Genomic DNA, 18142 nt, shown 5'->3' with positions numbered 1-18142 from the left:
CTCATGATCCGATGGTAGCTACTCATAGACTTTGCCCATGAAGAACACTGGTGACTTGACCTTGCCCATGAAGATCATTGGTGACTTGACTTGACTCCTAAGGTCTAACTGTGGTAGTGCTTGACTCATGAGTGTTAATGGAGACTTGACCTGACTCTGGAGGGTCCACGGGGACCTGACTCGACTCTGGAGGGACCACGGGAACCTGACTGATGACCGGTAGCCATTTGCGCTGTGGCACTGGGCCGGCGACCATCTTGAGCATTGACACTGGGCCGGCAGCCATCTTGTGCAGTGGTGCTGGGCTGGCGACCACCTTGTGCAGTGGCGCTGGGCTGGCAGTCCTCCTGTCTGGAGACACAGGTCTAGAGTCAGCCATCACACCTGGAGAGACAGTGTGGCTGGGGGGTCCCACTGAGACCGATGTTGTAGGTACATGGTGGACCCCCAAAAATCCAGGATCTCCAGCTCCTTCATCTCCCACTCCGGCACAGGGTTATCCAGACAGGCGTTGAATAAGTCCTTCAGGGTCTCATTATTACCCATTCCTACTGCCATGGTCCAGAACATTTGCGCCAAGCTACCCACCTCACTCCCCTTTTGACGGAGGGTGGTTAAGTTTGAAAGTCTCCCCATCCGCTCCTCTATGGTGGCTGAGGAACGGATATGAAATCCCAAACCGCTGGATCTGAGCATGATGGAGTCCTTCTTCTGTCACAAATGCACACAGGAAACGAGCGATCCAAATGCAGTGTTTTAATGGGTAATTCAAAAATCAATATCCAAAAACAGGCAAGAGGTCATAACCATAAATAAGTCCAAAACAAGAAACAAGAACCAAGAAAAACACAGGGAACACGAGAGGTCTGCCAGGTGACAGAAAACAAGGATTCTATGAAACAGAATGAGACAGGCTGGTATATATGGACAGGTGATGACGATGAAAGTGAAGACAGCTGAGTGCAATAACAGGTGTGCAATTAACAGTGATGAATGGGACAAAGGCTCATGGGGAAATGTAGTGCCTGCAGTGGGGTAACTATGGGGAAGTGAGACCACTAGTGGACACCCAGTGAAACACAGACCAGACACTGTGACATACGTGTACTGCGTTAAGCTAACTGAGAGATCATTGCTCTTTTTTTTTTTTATTGCTTCCATTGTCATCATTTGTAAGTCGCTTTGGATGAAAGTGTCTACTAAATGACTAAATGTAACGATGTAGAGATGTGGGGGTGTAAAACAAGCCGTTTTAGGTGGATGTGGACGAGTCTTAACTTTTATAAAGAATATCTCTTTGGATTTGAGACTTTAGTCTTTGAAACTTTACAGATCTTCTTTAAGCAACAAGAGCTTTTAACACTTCAAATCGGGTTTAATATATGTTTAATATATGGACTTTAGTTATTTACCTGCATGTTGGTTACATGCGTGCGAGTGGCTCCGTTCACAGTAAATGCTGCTCCACATGAATCGCTGAGCCCAGTCTCATAAAAATGCGTATAAATAGTACACCAAATAAAAACAGAAAATCGTGGTTTGATATGCAAAAATTTACTTTGGGATGCATGTGATATGCATATGTTTTGCGTGTATATAATACACAGTTTTCACATGCATATGATATGCAATTTGTTGGCGTGTATATGATATACACAATTTTCACGTACATATAATACGCATCTACCCCACCTCTGCAGACCTTAATGTGCAATGTACATTGGCTCTGTTGTTTATTATACATTATGTATTTTAACAGTTTTTTTTATCATTGTCTCATGTATTTTAAATTATTTTATTCGCTTAGGTCTGTCTTTATTACTACATAAAATTAATTAAAGGCTAATAATCCGATTACTCTATTAATTGTCAGAATGATCAACCAATTACTTCATTACCAAAATAACTGCTAGTAACAGCCCTTCAATGAAAGTCAAAACAACTTTGGACCCCACTGATTTTCATTATATAGACAAAATTACTGATGCAGGTATTAGTCATAGGTTGCAGCAACATGAGGTTTATAGAATTTTCCATTTTAAAGGAAACTATCTGTGGAAGTTGTGACTCAGTTTAAGCAAATTTAGATATGAATGGGTGGTTACTGCCTCACCATTTTAGACAAACTCTTTTTTAACCTACAATAATTATCAAAGATAAAAATAGGTTTTTCAGAAATGGTATTTAAAATCCACTTGCCCCCAGGGACATGGAGGCCATTGTCAACAATGTGTTTTGGTTTGTAAATTTTTTTTTATTATCCATTCATTATTATTCTGGTAAAAAGGCTGTTTCTCCATCCATGGCCATTCAAGTTTTTTTGCAAACATATAAAAGAGTCTTATTATATAATAGGCAATTTTTGGAGGGCCCTTCCAATATGGAATGCCAAGTCTGCCAAAATAAAAAATAAATAAATACATAAATAAATATACAAATAAATGTAAAAAATAATAAATAAATATATATATATATATATATATAAATAAATATACATAGAAAAGCAAAAAAACGAAAATAAATAATTATTTATACATTTATTTCCTTATTTATGTATATATTTATTTTTTCCCATATTTATTTATTTCTTCTTTTATTTATACATTTATTCATTTATACATTTATTTATTTATACATTTATTTATTTTTACATTTATTTATTTATACATTTATGTATTTATACATTTATTTATTTATTCATTTATTTCTTCCTACATTTCTTCCTGCATAGGGTAATGAGGAGGGCGTGGTTTACCTCAGACATAGCAATCGAGCTCAGAGTAAGCGAAGGCGAAGGGTTGAGGCCACAGTGACACCCTGTGGCGAAATACAATAAGTATCACTGACGTTGATACAGTCTGTGACTGCGAGGTATATGGTTAAAATCCTACTGTGTGACATGGATAGGCTAGTCTTTATTCCAGACATGGCCGTAGAACATTGTTTGGTCTGGATTTGTAAAATGTCCTGGGCTAACAAACATGAAACAGGGACTCTGAAACGGAAGCGCTTGATATTTTCCATTTTTCGGTCGCCTATGTGCCCTGCTTCCTTTTCGTGAGTTTTGACCGAAAAATTGAAAATATCAAGCGCTTCCGTTTCAGAGTCCCTGTTTCATGTTTGTCAGTGATACTTATTGTATTTCGCCACAGGGTGTCACTGTGGCCTCAACCCTTCGCCTTCGCTTACTCTGAGCTCGATTGCTATGTCTGAGGTAAACCACGCCCTCCTCATTACCCTACGCAGGAAGAAATGTAGGAAGAAATAAATGAATAAATAAATAAATGTAGAAATACATAAATGTAGAAATAAATAAATGTATAAATGAATAAATGTATAAATAAATAAAATAAGAAATAAATAAATATGGGAAAAATAAATATATACATAAATAAGGAAATAAATGTATAAATAATTATTTATTTTCATTTTTTTGCTTTTCTATGTATATTTATTTATGTATTTTTTTATTTTTTATTTTGGCAGACTTGGCATTCCATATTCCAAGGCTGTGTGCACTATTCTGATCAACTGCTACTGAGATGAATGGAAATGCTAACAGGTTCTGTAAGTATTACAGACCTCCTTGGGGAAAACACATTTTACATCATTTTTGTTTTGCATAAATTACGGGTTCTGTTGGTGAAAGAGTATTTCTGCCATTTGAATAATTTATTATCTGCTGTTTTGAAGAATATTCTGTGTAAATGATTTCAAATCACCGTTAAGGATTCTTTTTCCCCAGATGAACGCTGCCATTTGCAGCCATGGTGACATCGGAAATCTCTCCTTGGCCCATTTCTGTTGGTATTCTCCATTCTCTGGCTGTTTCTGAAGAGGCTTTGCTGTCTGTCCTTTCAGTGCTGTATTGATAAAGCTCTATAAATAGACATGTTGCTGTGCATGTCACTGGGAGGGAAGGGACAGTTCACTGAAATCCCCCTGATCAATCAGACCATGACTGCTGGAGCGTATTGATTTACCTCAGAATAACAGTCGGGCTAGATAGGGTTTAGTACAACCACAGAGCCTCTCTCTGACTTTTAACCTGCTGAAATCTGCTTTCCCAACACACCTCAGCCCTCACACTGGAAATATCTGTCAACAATCACAAATATACACTGTATAACATGCACACGAGAAGACAGACACAGATACACACACACACAGACACACACAACCTTCTTTTCATCCCTCCCGCTGATGATCCAGTAATGCTTAATCCATTACCTATTTAGGTAAGATACTATTCTGGGGATATTATCTGCTTCGCAACCACAAGTTACTCAGTCTAGAAAAATGTTAATAATCATTATTTTGCTTGGCTTGAGTCTCCATGTGTAACACAATATATGATTGAAGTTTTCTTAATGAAATCACTGGACAGAAGCATAAACAATGAAGATGTAAAAAAAAAAGTTTGTTTAGAAAACTCTGTTTAGAAACTTATACCAACCATATAAACCATATACAGTAGCAAGAGTCAAATAAAAGTAACTGAACTGAGAACATTTCTTACATAACAGCTTTAGTTTCATTTGAGTCCGTAAATCAGATCTTGCCTCTGCATTTAGAGAAAAGCTTTCAGGAAAGCTCAGCTCAGCAACATCAATAAAAACTGATCCCATCACATTCTGTGTATATGTGTAAAAGGTTGGGGAAAAACAGGAAATTATACATTGCAACAAAGGAAAAGGCAGATTTCCTTGACTGCTATTGTCCTGGATGTTACCACCTACGCCATTGTGGCTTTCCAAGTCGAGGGTGAATCAGGTTTCCCAGAAAAATGTCCCAGAGAGAAGTGCACAGCACAGTGAACAGAACAGAAGACAAATTCTTCCTATTATCATTTGCAGAGAAGAATAAATGACGTTCTCAGTGCAGGGTGATTCGTGTTTGCTTGACAGCATAATAAAAACTGAGCTTTTTCAGAATGAAAGACTGAGATGTATGGTCTTCTTTTAAAGGGGGGGGGGGGAGGGGGTGAAATGCTATTTCATGCATACTGAGTTTTTTTACACTGTTAAAGAGTTGGATTCCCATGCTAAACATGGACAAAGTTTCAAAAATTAAGTTGTACGTTTGAAAGAGTATTTTTGTTCCAAAAATACTCCTTCCAGTTTGTCACAAGTTTCTGAAAGTTTTTTTCGAGTATGGCTCTGTGTGACGTTAGATGGAACGGAATTTCCTTATATGGGTCCTACGGGCACGTCTGCCGGAAGAGCGCATGTTCCCGTATGGCAGAGCACTGAGAGCACAACAGACATTCACTGATCGCGAAATGTCACAAAAGAAGTGTGTTTTTGGTTGCCAGGGCAAGACAACCCTGCACAGATTACCAAAAAAAAAACCAGCATTAAGGGACCAGTGGATGGAGTTTATTTTTACAGAGCATCAACGGAGTTGTGCAAGAGTTTTTGTTTGTTCCCTGCATTTCGAAGATGCTTGTTTTACAAACAAGGCCCAGTTTGACGCCGGATTTGCACATCGTTTATTTCTTAAGGATAATGCAGTCCCAACGAAAAAGGGTCACGATCGTGTGTTGGAACCGCATGCGGTGAGTAAAACTGCTTCAAATATCTCTGTGTTATTAACTTAGCTATCGGCGCGTAAGCACATCAAGTAAACAACATGCGATGTTGTCATCAAACTGCACTTTCCACATGTACAGCTTAAAAAAAAGAAAAAAAAAAGGCGACGACATAAAGTGGAACTTAGTCATTTTCCAAAACCGCTAAGCAAATATATACAGTTTCAGTACATACCACACAGAGACGTTGTTGCTGATGCTGCTCTTGTTAAATTTCAGCCTCTGGATCTGATTCTGGATCATAAATATACGCTGAATCTGACTGTTAGCCATGGTTTGTTTTGTATGTTTTTTTCCTCACTGTAATGTCACAGCTTCCAAACGCTCTCAACACAAAAGCCTTCTCGCGCTCATGATTCTTTAGCTCCGCCCACACGTCACGCCTTCAGCTACTCGTGTTTCTCCAGAAAAAAACGGTACAGACTATCTTTCTCTTATGAATATAATAAAACTAAAGACTTTTTGGAGTTATGAAGGATGCAGTACTACTCTATAGGTACTCAAGATTAACAGGATATTGAGTGAAAACGAGCATTTCACCCCCCCTTTAAAAAGAACAAATTTAGACTCTGAACCAAGTTCTCTTTACACGCTATCACTGGCCTTAGAACCGCAGTCAAACCTCATTTTAGTCTATTTCATCTGATAAGGTAATCATATTTAATTCACACTGTTATATTTTTGAATGGCCACTTGAATTTATTGTATTAATTTTATATTGTATTTAATTAATTAATAAATAGTCATTGTATTTTTCCTTAAAACAACAGCAGCAACAACAACAATAATAATATAATAATAATAATATTGTGCCATTGAACTTTATTATTATTATTATTTATAATTTACAATTAAAATCAGATTTTTACAATACTAATAACAATGCTATAAATATTAGAATATTAAACATTTGATCAGTTTAATAGATTTATAAGTAGATATACTATTGTCACGAACAGAACTCCCACAGTTCTCGCCACCAGAGAGAACTCTCGCCCGAGAACTGATCTTGATTCAGACTGAACTCACACACACACCCACACACCTGCTCCTGATTACTCCTACACCTGACACTAATTAGGTGACTGTTGATGCTTTGTCACAGAAGACTTCTCCCCAGCACAATCCAGCAGCTCTTGCTCAACTGTCCATGGAAGTGTCAGCTCAGGCAAATCAACTCTCTGCTCATCAAGGAGCTAGTGAGTGCACTTCGGAGCATTCATATGTCATCTTCGGAGTCAACACTTAGCCAGCTGAGCGTGAATCATTCCTTCGATGAATCCTCGCCTGGCTCTCCCCGAAAAATTCAACAGAAATCCCATAAGGTGCAAGGAATTTATACTACAATGCTCTCTGTATGTTAACCAGCAGCCAGTAATGTATACCATGGACATAAGTAAGATTTCATTCGCATGCTCTTTACTGACTGAGAAGGCTTTGGATTGGGCCAAAGCAGTTGTAAAGGAGGATGGATCCACTTTCCCCTCTTTCAGCACTTTCCTCCAGTGTTTCCGGGAAATATTCGACTATACTGAAGGAGGTAAAAGTGTTGATGAACAGTTACTTGCTTTATGTCAGGGCAAAAACACCGCAGCTGAATATGCATTATCTTTTTGCACTCTTGCAGCTCAAATGGATTGGGTTGAGAGTACACTTAAACTGCTTTTCCGCAAAGGACTCAGTCTGGTACTTTAGTCTGAACTGGCATGCAGGGGGGAAGATTGTTGAACCAATTCATTGAACTGGCGATTCCAGTTGACAATCTGATTAGATCTCGTCGCCCTGTCAGCAACTCCAACTAACCACCCGGTTGTAAACACTTCATCATATCCTTCCGAGGAACCCATGCAGCTGGGATATACTCAACTATCACCAGAGGAGCGTGAACGCCGCATCACTCAACATCTCTGTTTTTACTGTGGACAAGCGGGTCACCTCCGGGCTTCCTGTCCTACACGACCACCTCTTCGCACTTCTTCTGTGGTGAGTTCACGCATTCAGGCATATTACTCCAAGACGTGCTTAAAGATACCCATAAAACTATCTCTAAAAGAAAATTATATATCCACCTTAGCACTATTGGACTCAGGGGCAGCGGGGAATTTCATGTCACATGAGTTTGCCCAACATCATAACATTCCAATGATTCCTTGTAATTCTCTGCTGGCAGTGGAGGCGCTAGATGGACGACCTCTTGGAGATGGAAGGGTCTTACACACCTCTGTGGAGTTACTGTTGGTGACCGAGACCTTCCATAAAGAGAACATTCACTTCTACATCATCACATCACCACATAATCCAGTCATTCTTGGACTGCCCTTGCTAAGACAACACAATCCACTCATTTCCTGGAAGGAGGGTCGGATCAGTCAGTGGGATCCCTCATGTCAGACCAGATGTCTGAACGACAAGCCAGCAGTCACAATTCAAGCCATCAAGCTCACGGAGTCATCGGAGCAAACAACCACATTTCCCTCAGAATACACAGATCTCATAGAAGCCTTCAGTAAGGTCAAGGCTTCGGAGCTATAGTACCTCCTCACCTGGCTAACGACTGTGCCATTGATCTACTACCAGGTACCACTCCCCCTAAGGGCCATATTTTCCCCGTTATCTCAACCAGAGTCTGAAGCCATGAGAAAATATGAGCTTTCCAAGGGTTTCATCAGACCATCGACCATCGTCAAGAAGAAGGATGGAGGCCTTCGTCCTTGTATTGATTACCGGGGCCTTAATGACATTACTATTAAATTCCGTTATCCAATACCCCTAGGACCAGCGGCCTTAGAACAACTTCACAAGTCGAATTACTTCTCCAAGATAGATCTTCTTAATGCATACAATCTCATCCGCATCAAGGAGGGAGATGAATGGAAAACAGCTTTCTCTACCTGGACCGGGCAGTATGAATATTCTGTTATTCCCTTCAGTCTTGCTAACAGTCCTTCTGTGTTTCAGTCCTTCATCAATGACGTCTTTCGGGACATGCGGGATCACTGCTACCCTCCTTCAACTACCATCTCCTTCAAAACAAATTCTGGTGGTCAACCATGAAAAGCGACACCATTGACTGCATCCATAGTTGCATTACCTGCAATATAAATAAGACTCCCAGACAATTACCAGTTGGCCTACTGCTCCCCTTGCCAGTTCCTCATAGACCATGGTCTCATCTGGCCATTGACTTTGTCACCAACATCCCCAAGTCCAATAACAACACCACCATACTCACTGTGGTAGATCGTTTTTCCAAGGCACGCCGTTTAATTCCCCTCCCCGAACTACCCACAGCTCTGGAAACGGCTGAGGCTCTATGTAACTCTGTGTTTCGCTTCTATGGTCTTTCTGATGAAATTGTGTCGGATTGAGGTCCTCAGTTCACCTCAAGAGTTTGGTCGGCATTCTTCCAACAACTCAGTATCAACATCAGCCTCACATCTGGATATCACCCACAATCCAACGGTCAAACAGAAAGACTGAATCAAGAAATTACACGATTCCTCAGATCCTTCTGTCAACAGAACCTGATTGGAGCCGATACCTTATGTGGGCAGAATATGTGCAAAATTCCCTACAGAAACCCTCGACTGGACTCACCCCGTTTAAATGCATATTGGGCTTCCAATTTACCATTATTCCCATGATCAGGAGAACCTACTGATGTACCCGCTGTCAACAACTGGCTCAAATCAAGTCTCAAGCTGATCGTCACCATCGTCCTAATCCAGAATACAGTTCAGGGCAATGGGTCTGGCTGTCTCCCCGAGATCTCCGCCTTCGACTTCCATGTAGAAAGCTCAGTCCCAGGTATGTGGGTCCCAAATGATTAAACAAGTAACACCAGTCTCCTACAGTTTGGCATTACCCACTAACTATCACATCTCTCCCACTTTTCATGTGTCTCTTCTCCAACACGCCGGTGGACCGAGAGCAGAGCCAGAAGAGCAGACCAGTGACTAGGGTCCCCCTCCAAACATGGTTGACGATGAGAAAATATATCCAGGTTCGAGTACTGCTCGATTCCAGACGTCGGGGTGGCATCCTTCAATATCTTGCAGATTGGGAGGGGTACGGTCCGGAGGAGCATTTCTGGGTCAATGCTAAGGACATCCTCGACTCCACACTCACTACTAAGTTCCATAGGATGCATCCAGATAAACTGGCCCCTCGACGATGGGGAAGACCCCGGCATCATCTGCCTCCACGCGTCAGGAGCTGCTCCCAGGGAGGGGGCTCTGTCACGAACAAGACTCCCGCAGTTCTTCCCGCTTGCCACCAGAGAGAACTCTCGCCCAAGTACTGATCTTGATTCGGACTAAACTCACACACACACCCACACACCTGGTCCTGATTACTCCTACACCTGACACCAATTAGGTGACTATATAAGCTTCTCCCAGATCCTTCCTCTTTGCGAAGTCTTGTATTGCCCCGGTGTACATTTCTGAGCGTTTTCCTTCCGTGCCTGATCTGTGTATTACCTAGGACTGTCTCTCGCTTATTGATTGTTTTCTACCTGCCCTGACCCTTGCATTCTCTTGACTATGATTTGGATTGCCTTCACTGTTGTGTTTGCTGGTGTTTGACCTTGCCTGTTTACTACGTTTTGGAATAAAGCTGCAGATGGATTCTCACTCTGTTGATGCTTCATTACAATTATAGTTCATAGTATTAATTAATATATAAGACAAAATGCTTGTCAAACTGATTTTCTTTTTATTCTTCTAAATCAAATTGAATAGTGAAATATTATTATACAAAAGTATGCTTTAATAATAATAATAAGCATTTATTACTATTAAATTATAAATTATTGCTAACTGATTTCTGACCAAACACTGTTGTGGTGAACATTGTGAATCTTGTCGTGGCTCTGAATGCAGTGTTTGGAATGTGCATTGACTGTTTATCTGAAAAATAATCATTATGAACTACTTTTTAAAATGACTCTACAGGGAGCATCTCTCTCTCTCTCTCTCTCTTTCTCTCTCTCTTTCTCTCTCTCTCTCTCTCTCTAAATCTCTTCAAACTCTTTTGCCCTTCTCTCTGTTCCTCTTCTCGTTATCCCTGTGATGTTGTGTGGGAGTAGAGGGTCTTCATTATTAATTGTCAGAGGAGCTCCCAGAAGCCTGTTATGAGGAGTGGGATACAGATCAGAGGGCACATCAGGTCAACCCACTCATTTGGTCAGAAGCTCACAGTGCTGTAACCTCCCACAGAATGTTTCTAGAAAGCACATGTTTACCCCATCCATCCTTTGCATCATTTATCCTTCTTGAGCCTTCCTTCCTGTCCCTTCCCAAAAGACTCAAATAAAGAATAAGAAGCACACAATTTCACAGCACAATCAAATCCAATCTTGAGATAAGACAGATATGCATAACATATGGAAAATATATATTATTATACAATGAAAAGACATGAATGCATGTAAGTGTGACTTAGGTGTACAAATGCTTCTGGGGTCATTGTACTGACTTTTGGTGTGAAAAAAAGTCATACAAGTTTCCTTTTTTAATTACTAAATCTCACTTTTTAGCTTTCCTACCATCTAAAGTTACCATTTGCGAAGGGAAGTGAATGTTTATGTATAGACACACAGTGATTCACATGCACATTCACCACATGCTGTGTTTAGGAGTGGTTTCAGAGAGCCTAACCGCTCCTTTCATCCAAGATCTAGTTCCGCCCTGGGCTTTCCAACTCAACCGCTGCGATGTCAGCCACACTAACAAGCTGTAAACCTCTCTATCTTTGTCCTCTCTCTCTTGCACTTTATTGGTAAGAAAAGCAACAGTCTCTCCTTTAAGGGTAACTATAAGATGTGCTGACTTTCCACTACAAACAGAATTTACAGCTGCACAAGTAAACATGACATCAGAGCCACTCGCTGCATCCCTGGCCAGGCATCAGGACTGTGGCAAGGCTTAAAATAGCATTCAGCGATCAGAGAGAGAAAATTTATCAGCCTTATAATCAAGCTGCAGATGACAAGAAATGATAAGCAGAAGAGCGAGAGAAATGGAAAGACTGTAGCCTACCTGTTGCAAAATATTTAGAAATGCATGGAAAGTACATATAAGCTCGTATAGAAATAGCATTCTGTAATGGTATCAATTAAATAATAAAAATATCAATTAGAAATGCTATAGAAGAAAAGAAATACAGAGCAGACAACATTTGTTAAAAGATTACCATCAAGATTAACACAATAAAAGATCATTCAAAGAAAAATTCATTTAGGGACAAAATAAGTAATTGTTTTAAGTGAGGCATTGAATCATTCTCTTGACCAATTTATTAAAAAATGAAACTGTTGTTTCCAAAATGTTATCAGTTTCAGATGACCTACAGCATCAGTTCTGCCTTTTAACATCTATTCACATCCCCTCTTAGTCATCCATTACCTAATGGAAAATCATCAGATGCACACTTAGGAATCACATTTAGTAGTTGGTCACCCAGGTAATGACTTGGGTGATTTTCACCTACTGTTTTATGCAGTCCAGGCTTGTTGAAAATACGTGATTTTTGCAAAATTATATTATGTTGCTTGTTTTGCAACACTTTTAAAGCTAAATGTCCCATGATTAGTGCTAAAGCAAGTTTGACAGATTTAAACATTAACATTGGTGGTTGTATGTGGTAAACCTATCCTAAACTAAAACCTAGTGCTGTCAAATGATTTTGTTTACATAAAATATTTGTGTTATGTGTATATTTATATATAAATACGCACACATACAGTATATATTTTGAAAATATTTACATGTACATATTTATATTCATATAATTTATATTATATATAATTATGTTTAATATACAAACATAAACTATTTCTGAAATATATACATGCATTTGTGTGTATTTATATATAAATAATAAATATAAACGGTACACACACCTATATTGTGTAAACAAAATCTTTTATTTTGGATGCATTTAATCTCGTTTTATCGTTTGACAGCACTACTAAAAACACATTTGCTGAAGTAGCCATTCCATTTTAGCATGCTTCTGTGTTTTTGAGTTTTTATATCATGACTTTTGTTTCATGGAACCCTAGTGCTCTGCATCGCAAGTGCAGTGCTGTATGTACCAGGTGAGCTATCGAGCAAGTTTACAAAAACAGAAAGGCTATACATATTTACGAACCATGCACTATGGTAAAAGTATTTTGAGATTATAGAATATTATTGGGCACTCGTGGCCTAATGGATATAGAGTCAGACTTTTAAACTGAAGGTCACGGGTTCAAGTCACGGGTCTGGCAGGGATTGTGAGTGAGGGGACTAAATAACCAGCACTCTCTCCACCTTCGAAACCACGACTAATGTGAGACTCTTGAGCAAGGCACCGAACCCCCAACTGCTGCCTGGGCACAGCAGCATTGTGTGTGTGTGTGTATGTGTTCACTAGTGTGTATGTGCACTTGGATGGGTTAAATGCAGAGCACAATTTCTGGGTATGGGACAAAATATTTGGCTTCATGTCACTTTCACTTTATTGTGTGAACATATGTCTAAAATGAAGTTACTCAATATTATTTCATGTTTATTTTTTATTATTATTTTTATTATTATTTTAGCAAAATCACATTCGCAGTCATGCTCTTTCTCATGTTGCTTTAATATGTTCTGTTTGGCAGTTATTGTGTCACAGTAGAATGGATGGACAAATTCTTTGTCACTAAAATTATATTATATCATAGATTGAATATGGACAATGAAGCCTCCTGTCAATCACACACATCTGGGGTACATCACTGCCCTGCTTTAGACACCCAAACAGGGCTACCACTTAGTGTGACTAAATCATGTGGAAACCTAAAGCAACTTCACATTTCTCATTTCACGCCTTTCTATCCTCCACTATCCCATAACTCACCAGGACTGCTCAAGGGAGGCCCAGAGCAGGTGCACTACACATGAAAGACCAGAACAAAGGGCCGTCCAATCACAGAGCGTGGTGACCTGGACCCCGAGGATGATGGGACCTGGTCGATGTCACCCCTAAATGTCTGTTACTACTATCAGGGTCAAAACAGGTATGTGTGGTAATGGGAATCACAGACCTCACGCTGAGATGGAATGCAGTTGGTTGCACCTGTCTTACTGAACATTGCATCTGTGTTGTTTTTGAGCAGTTTTTGCAATGTTAACATCCTGCTAAGCCTATTACACAAATTACAAAGAATGTAATTTAATGAAATTATACTGCAGTTGATTCCAATAATTCAAGTCTTTTTCGGAGAGAGGTTCAGATTATTAGCTGGAGATGAGAGAAGGCGTAGTAAATTAGGCCTGCCCTAAAATAACTCAACCTTCAATATCGGAGGCAGTTTATGACCCTCCAGAGAGTGTAAGAATTTATTCTTTTTCCGTTAGACTTCTCTTGCCCTCAGCTTAACAGACAGTCCTGTTATAATTAATTACATTCATTATTACTCAATGTGTCAGTCCTCACTATAAGCAGAGATATTCCCAAAAAGCTACTTTCCTTTTGAAATGAATCTCTCTTTTGTTTATTTAATGAATACTAAAACTATGGACATGCATACAAGGCATTATTTTCCTGGCCTGACGTAAGTAAATGTAATTTACACCGAATTTTAAATTAGATATGAAAAATTTTGGGATTCCCTCATCTCGCTAAAGGTTAATTTCATAAAAACAAAGGTTCCAAAAGTGGATTTTCACTGTGATGCCATTGATGAACCTTTTTTGGGTTCTTCAAATAAACTTTCTATGAACAGTTTGTAAAATAACTGCAATTCCGCAAATGAAGAACCTTTTGCGCAGTGGAAATGTTGTTCATAGTACCAGCAATGCTCATTAAAAAAATAAATAATAATAATTGTGTCCCGAATATACTTTATACGCAAAATTTTCATAATGTTTCTTATAGCTGCAGCTTGGCTGGAAAAGAAACAATCAAAATATTAGTTTTATGCTATTTGCCTTGAAGTATATTTGATTGATTCATACATCTCACGTTTCAATTCAAGAATGCACTTCACTGACATTGTTGTCTCTAAATACATTACGTTTCAACAAACATCTAGTTAGAATTTTTGTATTGTGGTGGAAATGAATGATGATGCAACTCAAGAAATGGCTAAAAACACATCTCTTCTATCTTCATTTGATCATCATCTAACTACTATCTACTTTTTTCTTTTATATATATATATATATATATATATATATATATATATATATATATATATATATATATTTATATATACATCTGCAAATCAACCCCAGGGATGTACAGTAAGTTTAGAACATATCCATAAGGTTGGAGTAAGCAGACAAATAGCTGTGTGACTGTCATTTGAGCTCGTCTCCGTTCTGCCGGGACACAGCAGCAGCACAGAGATGAGCAGGACATGTGTGAAGGGCCACTGCTGCTGAGGGATGATGCATTTGCACAGAATTATCACACATTTTTACACACGTTTTCTATCTCGAACACATACAGACACAAAATCTGTCCATTTTTTTCTTCTTTTTTTTTTCTTCTTTACACATCAACAAGCCTTTATAAATAGCAGTTTTGACAGAAACGAAAGATGCGGTCCATTGTACACACTTTTTTAATTTAATCTTGTACCGACAGGTGGCAAAACTCATTGGCCACAGCTTAAATCACCAATCCAGCCACTCCACAGGCAATTCTGTAGATTGAGATTGCACCGACCATCAACATGTTTCTAAGGGCTCCTTTCAATCCCAAGTGCATATTTAACCATTCAACCAAAGCGAGTCCATGCCAAATAAATCTATTCTGTCCATTGTGCATTCAGGGATGTGTGCTGGTGAATGCAGGTAAGTTGTTTACCCACCGCTCTGGAAATATAGACAGCTCTGTTACTTGAAAATCTGATGCTGTTGCTTAGAGACCATGTTCTGCGTCAAGCCTGAAATGGCTCCCAATATAGAGCACAATAGCTCTCGTTCTGCTCAGTTCCACCCCTGTCTGCACTCTTATTGATTGATCTCCAAATGGATTCAATCTAACATTAGATCAGTGGTATGTATGTAAGCTCATCATTATGGGGGCACTATGATTCATGATCCATACCGGACCATGAGTGTGAAATCGACTCGCGCTGCTCTTGTCAGGGTTCATTATATCCTAACTTGGTTTGACAAGGGAATATTTACTTCGAGGTACATGCTTCAGTATATAAAGCGCTGGTGAGATGAATATGTCTTTCATATGACTAGGCTTAATCAGCCATTTAGTAAGAGCAGGCCTACTACACGTGTCTTTGTTCCATTTCTTGGAAACCGACAATTTACAAAAGAAGCTTTTCAGTTTTTAGAGTCAAACAGGAAGCTCGTGAAAGGACATCTCATGAATGTACTATCCTATTTGTGCAAGGATGTGTGAAGCTTTCAGCGTTTCCTCTTTCAGGCACATTGCACTTCCCCATCCAAGTTTCTCTCTCACAATAACAGCTAACAAGTCCCTGCCCACACTCCAGTACTTCACAATGAAGAATCAAGAGGATATACAAGTCAGAAAAAAAGAGCTTTGTTGTATATGTATACTACTGAAAGTTTTTTTGGATAAAGAACTTGATAAAGAAGTGCCTTATGCTCACCAAGGCTGCATTTTATTTGGTCAAAAATGCATTCAAATTAATTTTGTGAAATTATTGCAACATAAAAGAGCTGTTTTTGCAACAGTTATTACTTAACATATTATTACTACACAGTATTACTATTACACTATTATTATGAACCCTAATGCTATTTTAATATACATCCCTTTTCAGCAGTCATTACTCCAGTTATCCAGTGTCACATCACTGTTGCTTAATATTTTTATGCAAACTGTGATTTTCCCCCCTATATTCTTTGATGAATAAGAAAGTTCAAAGGAAAAGCATTTATGGAAATGGAATTGGAAATCTTTTGTAACATTTGGGCATTACTGTCACTTCCGATCAATTTATTCCATCCTTGCTGTATAAAAGTATTAATTTGTTTAAAAACACATCATCCATATATCAAATATTTAAATAGAATTTTAATTAATTGCCATTAACTCTCTTATTATTAGGGTTTTACTTATAACATCAACTGAATAATACACATACAATTATAAATAATGTAAATAATGTACAAGATACAATAGATGCAATAATCGCTTTGTTAATTTTCATATGCAACAGCAGCAAAAGAAGTGCCTCTGAGACGCTAACCTCATACTAATACCATATTTTCCAAAATACATCAAATGTTACTTAATGTAACCAAATGCTAGATACAGCAGTGACATGTTATTTTTGCAGATTTTGAATGAAGCATTTCTCTCACATTAACTGCTATTTTTCCCATGAGCCTTAGGCATTTTTACCGTTGAACACAAATAGAGAGAATGCATTGTCTAGTTTTGCTGAGTAAGCAATTTGTCTGTAATATTGTCTCGTAAGTTTCATAACTCAGGCAAAAAAAAAATCTTTGCATGTCAGAGAGACAGATAATATGATTCCACTCACCGTAGCCCCAGACTGAGTGACCTGGCCTGGTTGGGGTTTTAAAGGGGAAGGGGTGATGTCTTCTGCCCCATCCTGAAGCCTGATAGAATCTGTGTACCATATAGGCTTTATAGCCTTCACCTAAACCTGTCATTACAAGAACATTTGGGGGAAAATCATGTTTACTGTGGAACCAATAAAGAAAAGAAAAAAACAGTGATTCATGCTTTAGTGTTACTTTAAAATCTACAGCAATACACTCTACTATGTAATCTGTCTTGTATCTTTAATTTTATGGTAATGCTAAGACTCATATTTACGCAATATTCCCATTTGTCCCAGTTATCAGGTTTACGGCGCACTTACCACTCTTGATCTTCATGCTGAAATCACTTCTCTGTTGCAAAATGAATCTGAGATCATTCAAGCACACACACCTCATTCATACACACTCATACACTGAGGATTCCTGTCACTGTTAGAGGAAGTGGTGTTTGAGGGCCATCTGATGTTTTAAGGTCTCTGAAAATTGTCTGAGGATATGAAAAAGTCACGCTCTTACAATTCCCCTTTCCCCATCTCAGCAGTTTGAAAAGACTGAAACGCAGAAGGTGACGTGAATCACTGGATGCCTCTCACTTACTGTCACACATTACAGCACATTCACAGTCCCATGTTACTGTCAGAAAACTCACCGTTTCAACACTACAACTTATTTCAGTAACACCTCCCCAAACACATGTGTAATAAAAAGCATAATATAATAGTTAGTTCCAGGCCTTGTAGTGGCTTCCAACAGTATCTGCCTTTGGTTACGCAAGTATTTTTCACATAATGATTTTAAAAAGTTTTCGTTAAAGAGTCTTCATTAAAGCTACAAGGTGAATCACATCATTTCAAAATTTTGATCTCTGATTGGTGGAGATATTTTGTGGAATCATGGATAATGAAGTTTTTCACCAGTAATTCCAATGTTAAATACCATTATTTAGCTTGTTAACTGTCACACACATTTTTGAACAGAGACTTGAAAGTGTCATGATTCTGCCCTCGTGTCCTTG

At 38.7% G+C, this 18142-nt stretch overlaps 1 protein-coding gene across 2 annotated transcripts in view; it reads right to left on the bottom strand.

Moving 5' to 3' along the window:
- hdac9b (histone deacetylase 9b) overlaps positions 1 to 17605 on the bottom strand; it is a 53221-nt gene extending 35616 nt beyond the window's left edge. For both annotated transcript variants that reach the window (XM_026284344.1, XM_026284345.1), the window contains exons 1-2: positions 17448 to 17605; positions 17103 to 17228 (exon numbers count right to left, since the gene is read on the bottom strand). In XM_026284344.1, coding sequence (XP_026140129.1) covers positions 17103 to 17228; positions 17448 to 17523 — 202 coding nt within the window. In that variant the 5' untranslated portion in view covers positions 17524 to 17605. The remainder of the gene's footprint in view (positions 1 to 17102; positions 17229 to 17447) is intronic.
- Positions 17606 to 18142: the final 537 nt, after the last annotated feature.

This window comes from Carassius auratus, chromosome 16 (assembly GCF_003368295.1).
Source record: "Carassius auratus strain Wakin chromosome 16, ASM336829v1, whole genome shotgun sequence".
In the NCBI taxonomy this organism is placed as follows: domain Eukaryota; kingdom Metazoa; phylum Chordata; class Actinopteri; order Cypriniformes; family Cyprinidae; genus Carassius; species Carassius auratus.
This window is presented reverse-complemented; position numbering and strand designations above follow the sequence as displayed.